Source organism: Cryptotermes secundus, unplaced genomic scaffold (genome assembly GCF_002891405.2).
Source record: "Cryptotermes secundus unplaced genomic scaffold, Csec_1.0 scaffold872, whole genome shotgun sequence".
Lineage (NCBI taxonomy): Eukaryota > Metazoa > Arthropoda > Insecta > Blattodea > Kalotermitidae > Cryptotermes > Cryptotermes secundus.
In genome coordinates this window covers 228,002-245,927 of record NW_019730114.1, presented here as the reverse complement: position 1 = coordinate 245,927, position 17,926 = coordinate 228,002, and the positions used below count along the sequence as shown (strand labels likewise).

The 17,926-nt window shown below is 38.1% G+C and overlaps 1 protein-coding gene across 3 annotated transcripts in view; it reads left to right on the top strand.

Annotated features, from left to right (window-relative positions):
• The window catches only part of LOC111866241 (carnitine O-acetyltransferase), a 38,176-nt gene that overhangs the window by 16,358 nt on the left and 3,892 nt on the right, over nucleotides 1–17,926 (top strand). For all 3 annotated transcript variants that reach the window (XM_023855011.2, XM_023855010.2, XM_023855012.2), the window contains exons 6-12: nucleotides 755–917; nucleotides 3,104–3,275; nucleotides 4,209–4,387; nucleotides 7,224–7,324; nucleotides 10,766–10,891; nucleotides 14,222–14,344; nucleotides 15,033–15,231. In XM_023855011.2, coding sequence (XP_023710779.1) covers nucleotides 755–917; nucleotides 3,104–3,275; nucleotides 4,209–4,387; nucleotides 7,224–7,324; nucleotides 10,766–10,891; nucleotides 14,222–14,344; nucleotides 15,033–15,231 — 1,063 coding nt within the window. The remainder of the gene's footprint in view (nucleotides 1–754; nucleotides 918–3,103; nucleotides 3,276–4,208; nucleotides 4,388–7,223; nucleotides 7,325–10,765; nucleotides 10,892–14,221; nucleotides 14,345–15,032; nucleotides 15,232–17,926) is intronic.

Here is a 17,926-nt window from a genome sequence, read left to right as displayed (position 1 = left end):
CGTACCATTCACTGCTCAAATTCTAAACCAACTGCTTCCATTGCCGAGATACTGGGCGCTCATATTATAAGGTAAGGTTATAAAACCACCTTTTAAGATCATTTTAGTGAAAGTTTCATATTCCTATCTCATATAATTTAAGAAAAAGGATGAATAAATCATTTTCGAGCAAATTTAAATGGCCGGCTGAATATATTACCGCCGGAGAGACGGCAGCGGAATTTAAATGACCGCGCGAAAGGGTTAAGTAACGGAACTTAATGACAAAACATTTGTGTTCATGAGTTTCAGTGTGTTTTGGTCCAGTAAATATTTGAGGTCTGTAGCATATCAAAGACTAGTATGTTTTGCTTATGTAGTGCATACATACTTCTCCTCTCACAATACCTTGCCATGTATTTATACCATAATGATGAATCGAGCCTAATGAAATTCCTGTGTGAGTGGAGGAGATGCTGATAAATTATAAGCCTTTCCACTCCTGTGTCTACAGGTCAGATGTGTTGTAAGATCTCCTAGTCCATATTACAGTTTCATATTTTGCCTGGTGGCCTGGTGTTGAATTGTGTGCCTTCATATTTGTTTCTTAGTCCCCCATACAAATATCTCCACTTTGTGTAATCAATTTGCATTTTTGTTTCATATGTTAGTAGGCCCAAAAAACACCTTATGTGGCATAATTTTAATATTTTATGACATTTCTCAATTCCACATGCTATGTCTAACACAGTGTTTATTTTGTACTATATTGCAGTGATAAAATACCCATTGACAAGATGGGTAAAGAACCAATGGATATGACTCAGTATAAGAGGATATATGGTACATGCCGAATTCCAGCACCAAAATGTGATAAAATGCATTTCAGTGATCCGTCACGTCCTGTGCAGCATATTGTAGTTGCGCACAATAATCTTGTATGTAAAAATGAAAATTATCTTCTAGATATAAATGTAAATGTTATTGTTATAATCATTTTGTTGTAAAGAATAAATGAAAGCATGACTTTGTCAGCCTAAAACTGAAACAGAGAGAAAAAGTAACACTTCTTCTCTCATACAGTTTCAGGAAGTCTTTCTCTTTAAGAATATTCTGTTGCCCTTAATATCAGTGTCAAAGAATAGGTTTTCAGTTTATCTTTGAAGCTTTCATGGTAGTTGTACATGGAACATGTCTTCATGTGTATGCTAAGGAGACAATTCTGTGGAAGCTTATTATAATGAGGATTCAAGATAGCATGAAGAATTGGTGCCATAATGAATAGTTATTATTTATGTATTCTTCCAAATGTTTCCAATTTGAGTATTTTCTTTACTGCTGTGTAATTTCTTGAAAGCTTCTGTAGTAGTATGAATATAGCCCATTCAGTATAGTGACTGGGCTACAGGCTAGATGACCAAAGCATTGGGGTTTAATTGCCTTTAAGGGCAAGAGATTTTTCACTTCTCCATAATATCCACACTGTCTCTAGGGCCAACCCAGGCTCTTGTACAGTGGGTACAGGTGGTAAAGCAGCAGAGTTGTAAAGCTGTCAACTCATCTCCATCTGGTGCCAAGGTTAAGAATGGTGGAGCTATACTTACCCTCCCCTATTTGTCTTTACAGAGCGTTGCTTAATTAGTTAAGCCTGGAGGAAACTTAACCTTTTATATTGCTAAGTGTGTTATCACACTGGCAGGAACATGTTTGCAGATGTGCTACTGTAAAGTAAAAAGTAAAATTGTCCCAGTGCTTAACTAATTAAGCACTATGCTATGAAGGCATATGGGGGAGTGGATGTATAAATCCACATTTTGACCTCAGCACTAGCTGGAGGTGAGTGGTGAGCTTCACGCCCAGGCCGTTTTACCCCTGGGGAAAGAGCCCTGGTTCCCGTTGGATAGGAGGTTGGGTGGACCCCAGAGCTGATCTGGACAATATGGAGAAGAGAAAACGCTTGACCCTACCTGGACTCGAACTCTGACCCCTCGGTCATCCAGCCTGTAGCCAGTCAGTATACTGGCTGAGCTATCCCGACTCCACTGTACTACTGTTCACATGAGAAATGAATTGGCATGCATAGTGTGATGTGCTGCAGCTTTGTGAATATGAGGTTGGTTATGAATTCATTTTTATGAATGTGCACAAGTTGATATTTGGATGAGGATTTTTCTCAGGCCATAAAGTGTGCATTTAAACATTTATTAAGTTGAGCAGATATTCTGTGCAGTTATACATTTCTTAAAAAGGTGTCAAAGTAATTAGGTAATACCTTTCATGGAGACTTCATTCTAGGAAAAAATATAGTTTGAACAGTTTCTTCTTTCCTCTGATTTGTTGATAGCTCCCCCCTGTCACACACACGCACATGCGTGTGTATTGTGACTGTTGAGGATGAGGGTTCTTTTTGTTCTCCCTCCATTCACACTCATAATTAGTACACCAGAAGTGATCATGTGACTCAAAGAGTAGAGCTTATGTGCTAAGCCACAAACATAATCTTAGAAGGGTGAGAATGCTTCTTACAGTGAAAATTCTGAAAATGTTCTGTCATTAAAATTGATGAATGTTGATACGCTTAAGGTAATTGAACTGGTAGTGCATAAGAAAATGCTTTGTAGTATTGCAGTGCTAAAGTACTCCTTTTTGAGTCAGCATTTAACAGCTGTCACCGGAATTATGTCCATTGCTTTCTCTTATGCTGATGTGAGTTATTTCTAGACATTGATCCTAGTATGGTTATTGCTAGTCTGAAAGACTGGATTCCAGTCACATGGATTGTGCAGTTCAAGCCTGTTGAAGGTTCTTTTAACTGTGAAATAGTGGAATCTTTTTCAGTTATGTTATAGTTTTATGTCAGTATGTTAATAAGATACACAGACATTTTTAGGAATAGCAGGACCTCACATCCATGTCAATGCAAAGAGAAGAAAACTGTTTGTTACATAGTGAAATACAGCACCTTAGGTATGAACAGAAGTCCTTTAATAGGAATATCTTAGGGTACAGCAGAGCCTAGAATTTTTAAAATTATTTTTAACTTCACTGTTTGATATTGCATCTAAAGAATGCATAGGAATTTTAATCATTTATTTAATAAAACCATTCTTGCTCTTGTTTTCAGTTTTTCAAGATCTGTGTTTATGAGAGCAGTGGTGAGATTATAAGTCCTGGTAAGCTCCTTATGCAGTTGAAAGCAGTGGTAAATGCTTCTCAGAAACCAGGAGAAGCTGTTGGAATTCTGACGAGTGAGCACCGAGATACCTGGGCAAGAGTATACAGTGACTTAGTGAAAGGTGTGTTTGAAGATCATTATGGTGACATATGTTTGGTGCATCTTGATTTTCATTGATCATATATCTCCAAACAGCCATTAATAGGTTGCTTGTTCTGTTGATGCAACTAAAAAAAAATATAAATCACTTGCATATTGTACATTGTGTATCCATATTAGAGAATGTTTTTTGTTTAATTTGTACTCTTATTATTAATAATTTATTTATTGTGATTTTGAAATGGAGAATGGAATTATTGCACAGCTAACCAGGTGCATATAATTATGACATTTTGCAGGTGTTCAGTACTTTATAGTTAATGGATGGTAGGGTTATGTTGTGCATATATTTTCCAGGCATTTGCTTATATATATAAGTACTCACTCACTCTCAACCTACAAGTCCCCTGACATGAATATAGATACTAGCTCTGCTAGACAGATACTCTTCAATATCATTGATTGCTCCTAAATTATTTGTCACGTGGTAGTGACTAGACACAGGTTTGCATTGGTAATTGGATTTATTAGATACTTAAAACACTGTAACTACAAATGATTGTAACAACCTCACTAATTTACACACTGTATAAATCACAACAACTGCAGTGCACACAAAATATTTTTGTTTATTCTTTCATTACCAATCATTGTTAGGTAGCAGCTGCTATCAGCGGAGATTCCTTAGACCAAGTACAAACTGCCACTGCTTACCTGCAACTCACTACTCCTGACTGTGCTGCTGGTCCTTGTTATATAGCCTTGGCATGGACTGCATAGAAAACGCCATGTCTTCTATTGTTGCATCAGTGACTGTTGCCGCAGAAACATTTTTACTGTGCTGCTGCCTACCAGCAACCACCTGTACTCAGTCCACTGCTCCAGCTTTCAGTCATGTCACATTATATTACAGTGGCCAGAAAATTTTCTGTTTATTGATTGTAACTTGTTTCAGATGAAGTAAACCGCAGAAGTGTAGAAGCTATTCAGACTTCTCTGTTTCTTCTCTGTCTTGATGGACCTGCTTCCCATCTTAGTGCTCCAAATGTTGCAACTTTGGCTGCACTGAAAATAGTGCATGGAGGTGGTAGCAAAGGAAGTTCAGGAAATCGCTGGTTTGACAAAACAATTGAGGTAAGAACATATCTTTACAGGCTTAAGTTACTTGTATTTGTGGCAGAGAGAATTACAAATTGAAAGAGGTGATAGCAATGGCTTTTATATGCTGTCACAAGCTGTGGAGTATCTCAGATCACTTAGTCCATTCATCTGTACATTTGAAGTGACTTCAGAACCACTGGAGAGATTTTCATGAAATTTGACATTATGGAAAATTGTCAAGCAATGTAAATGTTTTCTTAGATTGGACAAGTTTAACAGCAACTTCACTTAAAAACCTACATGCTCTTCTGTGCATATCTTGTTAAGTATTAAGTCTGTATTTATCAGAGAGAAGAATGTTTCAACCAAGATTTGTAGAGAAAATGAAACATTTTATGCCCAGTAAGCTGTAGAAGCCTTACACTTTTCTAGCTAATTCAACAAAAGGGACATTAATAGTACATTCTTCAGCTTGCTTATTCAGCTGTCAACCACAGCCTCCAGAACACGTCACAGTTAAGAAAAAGAAGATCTTTATTGTCCTTAGACTGCACTAAAATCAGATTTGATTTATTTTAGTAATTCTGTTTGCTTTTCAGTTGTATATAAAACAGTTTTATGTAATTAATTTTCATTTAATATGCGTAGAAACAGTGAATACTGAAATCTTAATACTGTGTTTTTTTCATTCAGTAATGATTTTGACTACTCACCACTTTCAGTATCATCTCGTAACACCAGATAGATGCATGCACATTTAATGTTTGTTTATTATAATGAAAGAGTTTGTCATAGTGTTAATTATTTCATTTATGTTCCTTCAACCAATTGTGTCTGTTATGTGTGTACTGCATACTTTAACAGTCTTGTTCAGATATGTATTACTGTTATATCTCCTGCACATTGGTAGCACATGTACTTGAAACTTCCCCATATTGAATATAGTACAATGATAATGCACAAACTACTAATGGGATGTGTAACTTCTGTAAACTGGAACACTTCACCTGGTTATGGGTATGAATATTTGTAAACAGTTACAGACATTGGCTGTTATCAGATGAGTGATACCACTGCCCAGTGTAATTTATTGTACATGTCTGTGAAAGTAGTTTTAATTTGTTTTTGTTCAGAGGCCTGGCTTAATTGCAGAAAAAGTATGAAAGCAGGTGGATTGTATAAACAAGATAGTTTTATCATGTCTCATTGATTAAAATTGAAATTTGTATTATTGTTTTCCTCAATTTTAACTTAAGGTAAGTAAATCTCCCCTCACAAGCCTTGTACATGGGAAGATTCTTTGATAGGTTGTGAGGTTGAGAGATGGATGGAATTGGCTCAGACTTGTGTCAAGTGGCAGGCTTTGAGGTTAGCTGTCTTGAAGCTTCAGATTCTGCTGTTGCAGTGTTCTGTAAGTCTCCCCATCCCATAATGGGAAGTTTGTGATATATAAAAGAGTAAATTAAAAGTAATTAATATATCCTAGAGACATACACGGTGTGTCCAGGATCTGTTAGGAGTCGTTTTTTTTTAATTTTGCCCTGCAATGTCATCTGTTGGTGAATTGTGGCATTAAGATTCTTGAAGTTTCTGCTGTGGCTGTCTGTAATTTCAGAGTGCAAGCATCGCTGTCTCATGTGTTCTGACCTTGAATATAACAGTACTGTTCTGAGGCTCGGAAAATGGTAGTTGAACAGAGAGCCAACATCACATTTTTTTTTAAGTTGGCAAAACAGCCGGAGAAGCGTATGAAATGATGAAAAGTGTGTACGGTAGTGATTGTTTGAGTTGCTCAAACATTTTTCGATGGTATGCTGTATTTCGTGATGGCAGGGAGGATATTGAAGACGCTCCACATGCATCAAAGCCGAGAACAAGTCGCACTGAAGAAAATGTGAAAAAAGTGACCAAAATCCTCGCATTAGACAGACGTGTTTGTGCAATACTCATCGAGGAGCTTTTGGGAATACCAAAAAGTACTGTACATCAAATTTTGACTGAGGATTTGGGCAAACAGAAGGTCTGTGCCCGGTTTGTACCACATGCACTGTCAGGCAATGATAAACATGCCAGAGTGGAACACTGCAAAGACATATTACGGTCGGCCCAAAGTGGTACAAAATTGATTGTTACTGGTGACGAGACATGGTGTTTTCAATATGAGCCTCTCACAAAGCAGCAGAGTGCAATGTGGCTTAGCCCAAAGAAGCCGAAACCAAAGAAAGTGTGCATGCAGAAGAGTCGAGTAAAGACACTGCTAACTGTTTTCTTTGATTCCAAAGGAATCATTCACAAGAAATTTCTGCCAGAATGTCAAACAGTGAATTCTGATTATTATCTCGGAGTCCTCAATCGTTTGTGGGTGAGAATTCTTCAATTCCTGGTCACTCCTCCACGGCAATGCTCCACCCCACAAATCGAAGATTGTGCGCAATTTTTTGGCCAGAAAAGAGTACACAGTCCTTGATCCATATTCGCCAGATTTGGCTCCATTAGATTTCTGGTTGTTTCCAGAAGTTAAGTTGGCGAAGAAAGGAGACCGTCACAACACCATCCAGGACATCCAAAGGGAATGTACTGCAGTTTTAAATGCGATTTGACAAAAGGAGTACAGTGACTGTTTTCAAAAACTTTTCAATCGATTCCAGCTATGTATTGATTCAGAAGGAGACTATTTTGAATAAGAAGAGTGAAATTTTGAAAATAATTCACGTCTTGTATTTTTAATGAACACATTCCTAACAGAACCTGGACACACTGTGTGTGTGGATGATGTTTAAAATATTTCACTGAAATGGAAAATCATTTAGATTGCAACTGTCCAGTAAGGTTTTATTATACACACATGTATTGAATTTCTCTGCTCTAGATTGTAGTTGGTCGTGAAGGAGAGGTTGGAATCACAGTGGAACATAGCCCTGCTGAAGCAGTGCCAGTTGCTATGCTCATGAACTATTGCTTGGATTTCCTGTAGGTGGCCTCAACTTGTGGTATTTCTCAAATGTCACATCTACTAATAGCATAATTTAATTGAGTTAGTTGATTGAGCATTGAGTTTGTAGTTGACAGACTTGTACTTGCCAGTTATGGCAACACATTATATAGTTCAACTGGAACTAAATTAAACTTAAAACTAACCTAATGTATGAGGGGCAGTCAAATGAAAATGGGTCAGAAGCCAAAACATATTAAAAACTTTTCTTACCTCAAAAGTAATCTCCAAAAATGTTAATACATTTATCCCACTGGGAGATAAGACAGTCAATCCCATCTTTGAAAAAGCTTTTGGGCTGTCTGCAGAACCACATCTTTACCCAGCCACACACGTCTTTTTCCGATGCAAATCGATGTCCACAGATGTCTCTCTTCAGGTCTCCAAAAATGTGAAGTTCACATTGTGAGAGATCTGGGCTGTAGGGGGGATGTTGAAGCACTTCCCAACCAAATCTCTGTAGCGTATTCCTCACAGAGTTGGCAGTGGGGGGCGCTCATTATCATGAAGAAGGATAATGCCGTTCGATAGCATTCCAGGGCGTTCTGACTTTATGGCGCCTCTTAGTTTCTGCAAAGTGTCTTCATAGCGCTGTGCACTGATTGTGGCCCTATGCTTGAGAAATCTGACAAGCAGTCGAAGCCCTTGCAGTCGAAGAAGGACATCATAATCATCATCACTTTACTGGAACTTGTGTATATGGCTTTGGATTTCTTTGGCAAGGGAGAATTCACGTGTTTCCACTTTTGGCTCTGCCATTTGCTCTCAGGTTCAAAATGGTGGCACAAAGTTTCGTCTCCAGTGGCAGTACGGAACAGAAAAGCATACTCTTCCTCATGGTATCGTTGCAAGTGACCCAGTGATGCAACCATTCTCTGAGTCATCTATTCCTCCATGAGTTGATGTGGAACCCACCGAGCGCAGATTTTGCGGTACAGCAGGTGTTTTGTCACAGTGGCACACTACACTTCGCTGTTCTTCTTTACCCACCTCCATTACTGATGTTGGACGACCACATGTAGCGCTAACCTTACTTCCAGCACAATAAACAAACGACTAGTGTGCAAGGGCATGTTGTCACTGTGCTTTCCCGAGTCCCCACCAGATTTTCGTTCCATAAGCAAATTCCAGTGTTACCAACTTGCGCACCATGTGAGTTATGCGTGGTGGCCCGTTTTGACTGCTCCTTATACTTTCCTGCAGTGGGTGTTTGTATAGGCCATATGAGATGTAATGCTTATGTGTTCATAAGCAGTCTTCCGGGATTAGGTTATTGCATTTTCCCCACTGCAAGTTTAAATCTCTGTACTTGCATTGTTTTCTATGATGATGCATCACATGAAAGCCATGTTATGTGGGTCCCTTGTCACCGAAGCATGGCACATCCTCAGGTTGCAGATGGAGGAGATGGCCTCCAGGTATGGAGAGTAGTTGCGAATATATATTAAATAAGCAATCACAGACAGCCAGCAAGGGGTGTTTCTCCAGCTGAGGGGTTGGGTGTGGGGCTAACAACACCTCACCATAAAAAATAAGCTTGTTACGAAAATTCTAAAGAAGCTTCGGACCTGGATGGATTCTTTGGATAAACGACCTAAGTGAAAGAAACTGGATATGAGATTTGGTACTTGGAATGTTAGAAGTATGTATAGGGCAGTTTCACTCAGGCCAGTGGTGTAAGAAATGTCAAAATATAAGTTAGATTTAGTGGGGGTGCAGGAGGTCAGATGGGATGGAGGTGGTACTGAACCAGAAGGTGAACATACATTTTTCTATGGAAAGGGGAATGAGAATCGTCAGTTAAGTACAGGATTTTTCATACATAATCCAATCATATCAGCACTTAAGAGGTTAGAGTTTGTTAGTGATGGGATGTCTTGATGTCATACATAATACTAAGAGGTCGCTGGTGTGATATCATAGTTCTGAATGTTCATGCCCCAGTGGAACATGAAATTGATGATATGACGGACAGGTTCTATAAAGAACTAGAACATGTATTTGATAAATTCCCGAAGTACAATATGAAAATTTTGTTAGGAGATTTCAATGCTAAAGTAGGTAGGCAATATCTGAAAGACAAAATTGATGAGCTTGTAACAAATAGTAAGAACGAGAACATTACAGACCTGTATAGAGGAATATTCGTAAATGACTTTAAGATGGGTTACCGACCTAGAAGTAAGGATGAGAATGGTGATCTGCTTGCAGATTCCCACAATATTTTGAATAGGTGGAAGAACTATTTCTCTCAGTTATTGAATGTACATAGGTGCCATTGCAGAATTGAAGAGGTATAAATTGCCAGGTAGTGATCAAATTCCGGCAGAACTTATTCAAGCAGGAGGTGAAATATTATGTGAGTGGGAAGGTCATGACAAGTGTCATTAGAAATCAAATGAAATTTGATGAAAGACAAAATCTGAAACACGTGGTATGCATAGTTATATTCTGCAACTTCTTCATCTAAAGTCAGTGGAAGCTCAAGGGGTGGGGAAACCTGTGTGACTAGAAAGGGAAGATACTGGGTGGTGTCTCCATAAACAAACCAAGCAACAATACACAATAAAACAAGCTACTGGACTGAAGATGAAATTCAGAGGATGTCACATGATGCATTTCTCAGTGGCTGAAACTTGGCGGGTTTAAGCTGTTGTCACATTCTGAAATGCTAATTTTCTCCTAGTCAAGGGTAGGACAGAGCGTGTGGGTTAAAAGAATCTATATGGGCTTTTATCAGTGAGAAGCAAAACTACAAGCGCAGTTGGTGCAAAATGTTACAGAAAAAAGCGATGGCTAGTTACGAATTACTCATTATGGTTAAGATGTGGGGAAAGAAGCAGTTTTTTTCTCTATGTTTAATGTTAAGAAATTGACAGTTCCACTGTTTTTTTTCACTGTAATTAATTCCTCATTGTAAGCCAAATTCACTGTATCATGGTTTTTCTGTATTGCTCAACAAAGAAGTTTTATCCAATTTTGGATTATTCTGACTACTGGCATACACAGAGATGCAAATATAAATTCTGAAAGTATTTTTATATATATACAAACTCTAATGTAACTAACTATTGTAACTGCCTAATAAGCTGTAAACATGAAATTATACTTCCAGACCATACTTTGCTTGAAACCCACACTTAATTGATAAAAGTATGTTACTTGGCATTGAATTTGGTTTGGAAAAGTCAGTGACATAAACAGATCCCATTATATACATCTCTTGCATCACATTGCTCTTTTTTTATTAAGTCGGAGTTTGGTTTGTAGCATTGTGTTGTACAATATTTTGTAAAGTTGCATTTAAAGTTCTTGAAATGTTACAGTTGTAAAAATGGATATAAACATTTACCCAACTGTAATTTACCAGTTATATCTTTAGTAATATTTAGTATTTTTATTTTTTATATTTTTTCCAGTGAGAAGATGCCAAAAAGCAAATCTGGAGAGAACACTGCAGCTTTTCCAGAACCAGAAAAATTACAGTTTAATATTAGCTCAGATATTAAGAATGCTATCGAAGTGGCTGAGCACAATCTGGACAAGTAAGAGTTAATTCACTGCTGAAGAATTAAACAGTTTGGACTGACCTGTCATAATGATCATATTTATTTGCTTAATTTCATGTCATTTTGAGGAGTAAATACACAGTGTGACAGTAAAGTTCCCAAATTGACGCTCTTACAGTAGTAGTAGTATTAATTCTATCAGGGATGAATGGGAATAGTTAGAGTGAAAGTTTATTTATATGATGTGCAAGTTTGAACTTGTTTGGTTGATCCATATGAGGATTACAGTTGTTTTAGTGAAGTTAGTTTTTTCATCATGTTGGAGGTTTAAAAATGGAACAAAGAGCAGCAATTAAGTTTTGTGTGAAATTAAAGAAAACGGCTACTTTAAGGTTTGAAATGTTGAACAATACATACGGTGAAGAATGTGTATTAAGAACAAGTGTGTTTGAATGGCGTAGAAGCTACATAGAAGCTCAGAAAATGAGAATGCAAAAATTGCGGGTGGAAACAATGCTGACTCCATTTTTTTATGCTAAAGGTATTATTCTTGAGTAGCTGCAGATTTGGCTTCTCTTCAAGAAGAGCTCACCTCCATAAGTAGTATTTATTATTATTATTTTTGGAGGGGGTGGGTTTCCCCGTGCACTGCGACCAGTTGTTGATCTATTGTGCGTCCCCCTTTAATTTCTACGGTCGCCATGCCTTCCAGTACTGGTCCTCGCTATCAGCCCCGTTCTGCCAGCGAGGTCGGCCCTCTCTGGCTGTGGTCCCCGATACTTCCCCATCTACCGGAGGAATTGGAAACTATTTGGGCGGGAAACTTTGCCTAATTTTGCTCAGAGGTCTAGAGACATTAGGATTTTTTATGTGCCGTAAATCTACGACATGGGACACGCGGCTTAAAATTCCTCCCAGAGGACTTGTTCCCTGAATTTTTCCGCCCTTAAAAATTCCATGACCTCTGCCGTGTTTGAACCCACGTACCTTGAGTCATGAGGTGGGAACATTACCCCTAGACTGCGGAGGCCGCTTTCCATACGTAAGTAAGTAAAGGTATTATTAATCTCGAATTTATGCTGGAAAAACAGGCCGTAAATGGTTAATTTTGTAAAGACGAGATTAAGAGATTGGTCACTTGAGTCGATTGCATTAGGCCTGAGTTTTATTAAAGTGGGTCCTGGTATCTTCTGCACAACAATGCACCAGCGCATTCTTTGAGCCTTATCTCCAAGTTTTTGGCAAAATGAGAGATCCCCATGTTATCCCATCCACCCTACTTCCCAGATTTAGTACCAGCAAAATTGCAATGAAAGGGACAACATTCCAGCCTCTTTCGTTGATCCGACAGACTGACAAGAGAACTGAAGGCAATACAGGAAGAAGTTCTTTCTTGGGCATTCAATTCTTTTTATGAGCGATATAAACATTGTGTGGAAGCAGGCGGGGACTATATTGAGTGATGGTATTAATAAATATATTTTATCTTTTTGTGGTTTTTATGGCCTCAGTTCTGGAACTTAATTGTCACACTGTGTACATTTTCTTCTTTCTTGGGCATTAAATTCTTTTTATGAGCGATGTAAACATTGTATGGAAGCAGGCGGGGACTGTATTGAGTGATGGTATTAGTAAATATATTGTATCTTTTTGTGGTTTTTATGGCCTCAGTTCGGGAACTTAATTGTCACACTGTGTACATTTTCTTCCCACACAGTTTTAAAATTTTTACTCTGCTTTCCTTATACAAGGAAAGAGGGGCTTATAATAGTATAATGACTGCATAACTATCTCTGCATTCTTTCCCATTGTCTGGTAACTTCTGGATAAAGTGACAGATTTTCATGAAATAATGTGTCAGCATCATTCAATTAGAGATCATTCCATATTTACACAGCTCAACATCATTCATAAAATTGTTAAACAAAGCAGGAATAATGCAAAATATTATAAATATACATTCATCATCATATCATCATCATCATCATCATCACTGGCATGACAGCCCTTTGTGAACCCTGGCCTCCTCAGGATTGCTCGCCATTCTTCTCCATTCGATGCTACATGCCTCCAGCTCTTTACACCCAAAATTCTTATGTCCTGCCACACACATTCTGCTCATCTTAATCTTGGTCTTCCCACTCTCCTATTTCCTTCTGGCTTAGTATTAAGTATTATCTTAATCGTTCTGTTCTCACTGGCACGTATTATGTGTCGAGCCCATTCAAGTCTTTTCACCTTTATAAATCCAATAATGTCTGGTTCATTAAATAGTTTGTATAGCTCATGGTTATACCTCTTCTTCCATATTCCATTTTCTTCCACTGGTCCAAAGATACATCTCAGGATCCTCCTTTCAAATATACTTTAACAGTCTTTCATTCGATCTTGACAGTGGCCAGGTCTCAGAGGCATAAGATAGCACTGATCTTATAAGTACTTTATACATCAGAGTTTTATACGAGTAGATATACATTACTGGACATTAATGTGTCAGCTGTTACACCTAGTCATTGAAGTCTTTATTATGTTTCTTACCTCAGGTTGCTTGTAAAATTCAGTCTCCCTTTACAAAATTAACATATTTAAGGAAGAAATATAAGATTCCAGTTTTCTGGGATGTGGTGTCAGGTAGGTTGATGGCTGTTTACTAAATTACATGGTACTGTATCCCAGAAGCCATAATCTTATTTGTAACCACTGTGAGAGCCTCACGTCTTACATTCACTGTTACACGTTGTGAAACAACCAAAGATTAAAGAAAGTACCTTAATAATTAAGCTGGAAAACAATTTAAACTTGCCTATATTGAATGACTTCGAGCTGTGATGTGATCTGCTGCAAGTCCCCCCTCTCTCTCAGTGATGTAGGTCTTGCTTGTAGTCTTCTGATTGGTATCTGTCTTCTCTTCCTCACAGTATTGGTAGGCTGATGCCCATGGTTCCAGTGACGGGCTATTATTGTGGTGTCAGCCATGTTGAACTTTTAGGTTCTCTTAATGAGTGACTGGTTGAGTGTGGGGATGGGTGACTGTTAAGGTTGTGAGTGGATTGGTGTGTGGTAGTTAGGTAATTATTGCCAAGCCATAGATCTGGTGGTTGACTGCTGGTTTCCCACCATGGTCAGGTCATGTGGGTTATGTGTTGGACAAAGTGGCACTGGGGCAGGTTTTCTCCAAGTATTTCAGTTTCCACTTCCAATTCTCATTGTACTCACTACTCCTCACTCATCTGTCATCAAGGGCTGGTACAGTAGGCAAAATATGAGTACTGGCCGAGTTACCACATAGACTCAGTTTCACCCCACCCCAAGGAATAAAAAATAGGTAATCATATTCTGTTAACATAGATGTTCATATTTTTTCAGCTTGGTCGAGGACACTGACTTCTTGTCTTGTACTTATTCTGGATATGGAAAGAACTTAATCAAAGAGTTTAAAGTGAGTCCTGACAGTTATATCCAGATGGCCCTTCAGTTAGCATATTACAGGTAATTAAATCTGGTACATCTTTGTATCACCAGGTACAATACATTATATTTTCTTAAAGGGGAGAAGTAATTTTATAAAAGGTTATTAACTCTGTCCAGTGTGACTGGTAAACGTTTATTTTTTTTTCTTTTTAATCCTTCATCCTTGACATCTTTCAGTCTGAGAGACCATCTTCACAAGAATATATCAGTACAGGCGGAACTAATATTACAATGCGATTGGTCAATATCAATACATACCTACATACAATATTATTACAATTCCATGAATATAAAATCTGATCCTTTAACAATTACAGCAATGTGCATGAATATATTAAAATATATTATAAATTGTTTGTTTACAAGCGTGGTTTAAAAATTTTTTGTAAAAATTTAGAACCAAATCGAATTTATTGAAGGGGAGAAGTAACTTTAATTCTTTGTTCACTTGTACCAGGTCCAGAATAAATATAATTCGGGACAATATTATATAAAGTAAAAGGTAAAATAAGGGGAAGTGCAGAAATTCATATTTTATATCATAACAAAATATTAGTTAAACCAGTGGTAGAATAAAGCAAAAATAAGGACTTTCCTTAATTGGATGTATGTGATTCACACACCAAGAATAATTGATGCCTATAAGACATTTAAGATTGATAATATAGTTGATAGAATTATGTATGTATATTTTGGTGTTCCACAGACTCCACAACGAACCAGCAGCTCACTATGAATCGGCTGGTACACGGCTGTTCTATCTGGGACGCACAGAAACCATTCGCTCATGCTCAATTGAATCTGTACATTTTGCCAAGACAATGCTGGATTCTAAGAGTTCAAATGAAGATAAAAAACAAGCTCTGTTGGCTGCTGTCAAAAGTCATAAAGACTATGCTACACAGGTAAAAATGAAAATATGAATACAGCGGAACCCCTATATAATGATAATTATAAAATTCTTAAAAAATACTTGTTGTAGCAGGTATTTGTAATATCAAAAGACTGTTGAGATGCGTAATTAGAAGTCCATTTCCAAACTTCTGATTATGTACAGGAGATACCATATTCTGCAACTGAATTTTGTTACTTGCCAGGAAGGCAGGGAAGCAATGATTCAGAGAGCAAAAGCATCATGAGATTAACAGGAACAGGTTGGAATGACCTTACCTTACCTTACAAGGAAGATCGTAACTGTCCAGGATGTGATGGCATTTAGCTTTGTGTATAGCTATCAGAGTTTGTTAGGAACATGCTGCCTCTGTTTTCAGGGTGGACAGAGTCCATGATGATGAACAAATAGTATTATTATAATCAAATTATAGAAGTTAGTGAGGGACATGCAACACATGTGAGTGATCAAAAATGCACATAAAATTTTGGTCAGAAAACCTGAAAGGTAGAGACTACTGGAGAGATTTTGGGAATGATGGCAGGATGAAACCTTTAGGTTACATACAAAAGAGAGTCAGTAAACAGGTAAAAAAAGGGTAGTAAAACAGCTGTAATGGGTGTAATAGGTTTTATATGTGTATCACTAGGTAGCAGCACATTCCAGCTTCATGACAGTGTAGGTAGAAGACGCACATGCACATGTTCTATTGTGTGTTTTTTTTTTGTGTGTTGGCAAAAGGACTCAGTGCAAAGGATATTCATAAAGAAATGTTTCCTATTTATGGTGGGAAGTGTTTGTCACATAAAACTGTTCACAAGTGGGTCAAGAAATTTTCTCGAGGTACTTTTGAAAGTTGCAGATGGTGCCCAACCAGGTCGCCATGTTGAGATAGCAACAGAAGCAACTGTGCAGTGGGTGGAAGAGTTGATTCAGACCAACAGGAGGATAATGATAGACAGTGTAGCAACTGCACCAGGGTGTTCCCACAGTTTAGCATACAGCATAATGCATGATCGTGTAAAGATTTGGAAAGTGTACACAAGGATGATTGTCCAGAGAGCTGAAGGATCAAGAAAAAATGAACTGAATGGGTCTATCATTGCAACATCTCTTACAGTATGCAGATGAAAGAGAAGGTGTGCTTAACAGGATTGTTAATGGTGATGAATCATGGGTGCATCATTACCAACCCAGATCAAAGCATGCTTCAGTACCTTGGAAACATCCCAGTCCACCTTAAACCAAAAAGTGCACTATCAGCTGGGAAGGTTACGTGTGCCATGTTTTGGGATTATGAGGAAGTACTGCTAGCCCTGTTAGCCCATTTTCAGAAGCTTGGTGAAAATGTGAATTGTGCATCATACTGTGAGGTTGTGTTGAAGCTTTGGGATAAAATTCTCCGAAAACCTCCAGGCCAACTGGCAAGGGGCTTACTGTTTCATCGTGATAATACCAGACCCCATTCAGCCTGAGCAACTCTGGAGAGAATTCAATAATTACAGTGGGAACTTCTTGGACAGCTGCCTTACAGCCTGGACTTGGCTCCTAGTGGCTTCGATCTGTTTGAAATAGAGGTGCAGACGTGTCTGAGACAGTTTTCAAAAGACTTGTGTGCTGCGGGTTTTGACTCACTGGTAAAGTGATGGGACAAGTGTATCAGTTATTGGAGAATATATCAAGAAATAAATGCTTTTTTTTCAGGTTTGAATATCACATGTGTTATATTTTATATCCATTTGTGACATGCTTACTGACTATGTCTCATAAAAGGTGAAGTGATTCTATTGAGTTGAGCAACATAATTTCTCAAGAAAGACTCTGTTCCATGGAATTTGTTGGTATCTTAGTTACTGCTGCTGATTATAATTGATGTTGAAAATACAGTAAACCATGGCTAATCTGGTTACAGTTAATCCGGATGTCAGATAATTTGCATCAAAATATGAAAAATGCTGTTCATAGTTGAATACATACTTTAAAAGACACATTGCATTTAGTAAGGGAAATGAGTCACTTGCCTGTTCAGACAAAACTTGGCAGTTAGTTAGTTATTGGAGAGGGTGGGTTTCCCCATGCACTTAGACCAGTATTGGTCCATTGTGCTTCCCTCTATGATATTCTACCAGTCTCTATACCCTACCGATATTGGTGCGTACCATCAGTCCGGACCAAGCCAGCGAGTTCAGCCTCTACTGGCTTAGCGGTATCTATAATGCTTCCCCCATCTATCAGAGGCGTTAGAGACTACTGTTGGGCGGAAAATGTCCTTGAATTTGGCTCAGTGACCTCCTTTGGAGATATGAGGGTCTTTTACGTGCCGTAAAGCTACGACACGGGACCCACGGCTTAAAGTCCCTCCTGGAGGACTTGTTCCCTGAATTTTTCTGCCCTTAAAAATTCCACGACCTCCGCCGGGTTTGAACCCACATACCACGAGTCATGAGGTGGGAACGTTACCTCTAGACTATGGAGGCCGCTAAACTTGACAGTTTCTTCAGACCTGCATTATTATGTTCAAAAACAAGTACAACTTCTGGGTCTTCTGTTGGTGAATAAATGTATTGCCCTTTTATAGTTTAGGCTCTACAGTGATGTTTTTTTATTTATTTATATTAGCACTACTTATATCATTAAATTTTCCATTTATTTGTGTTTTGAGTTTTTTCTTTTTTCTTTTTTTGGTCATTTAGGGCTATGTTTTGTTT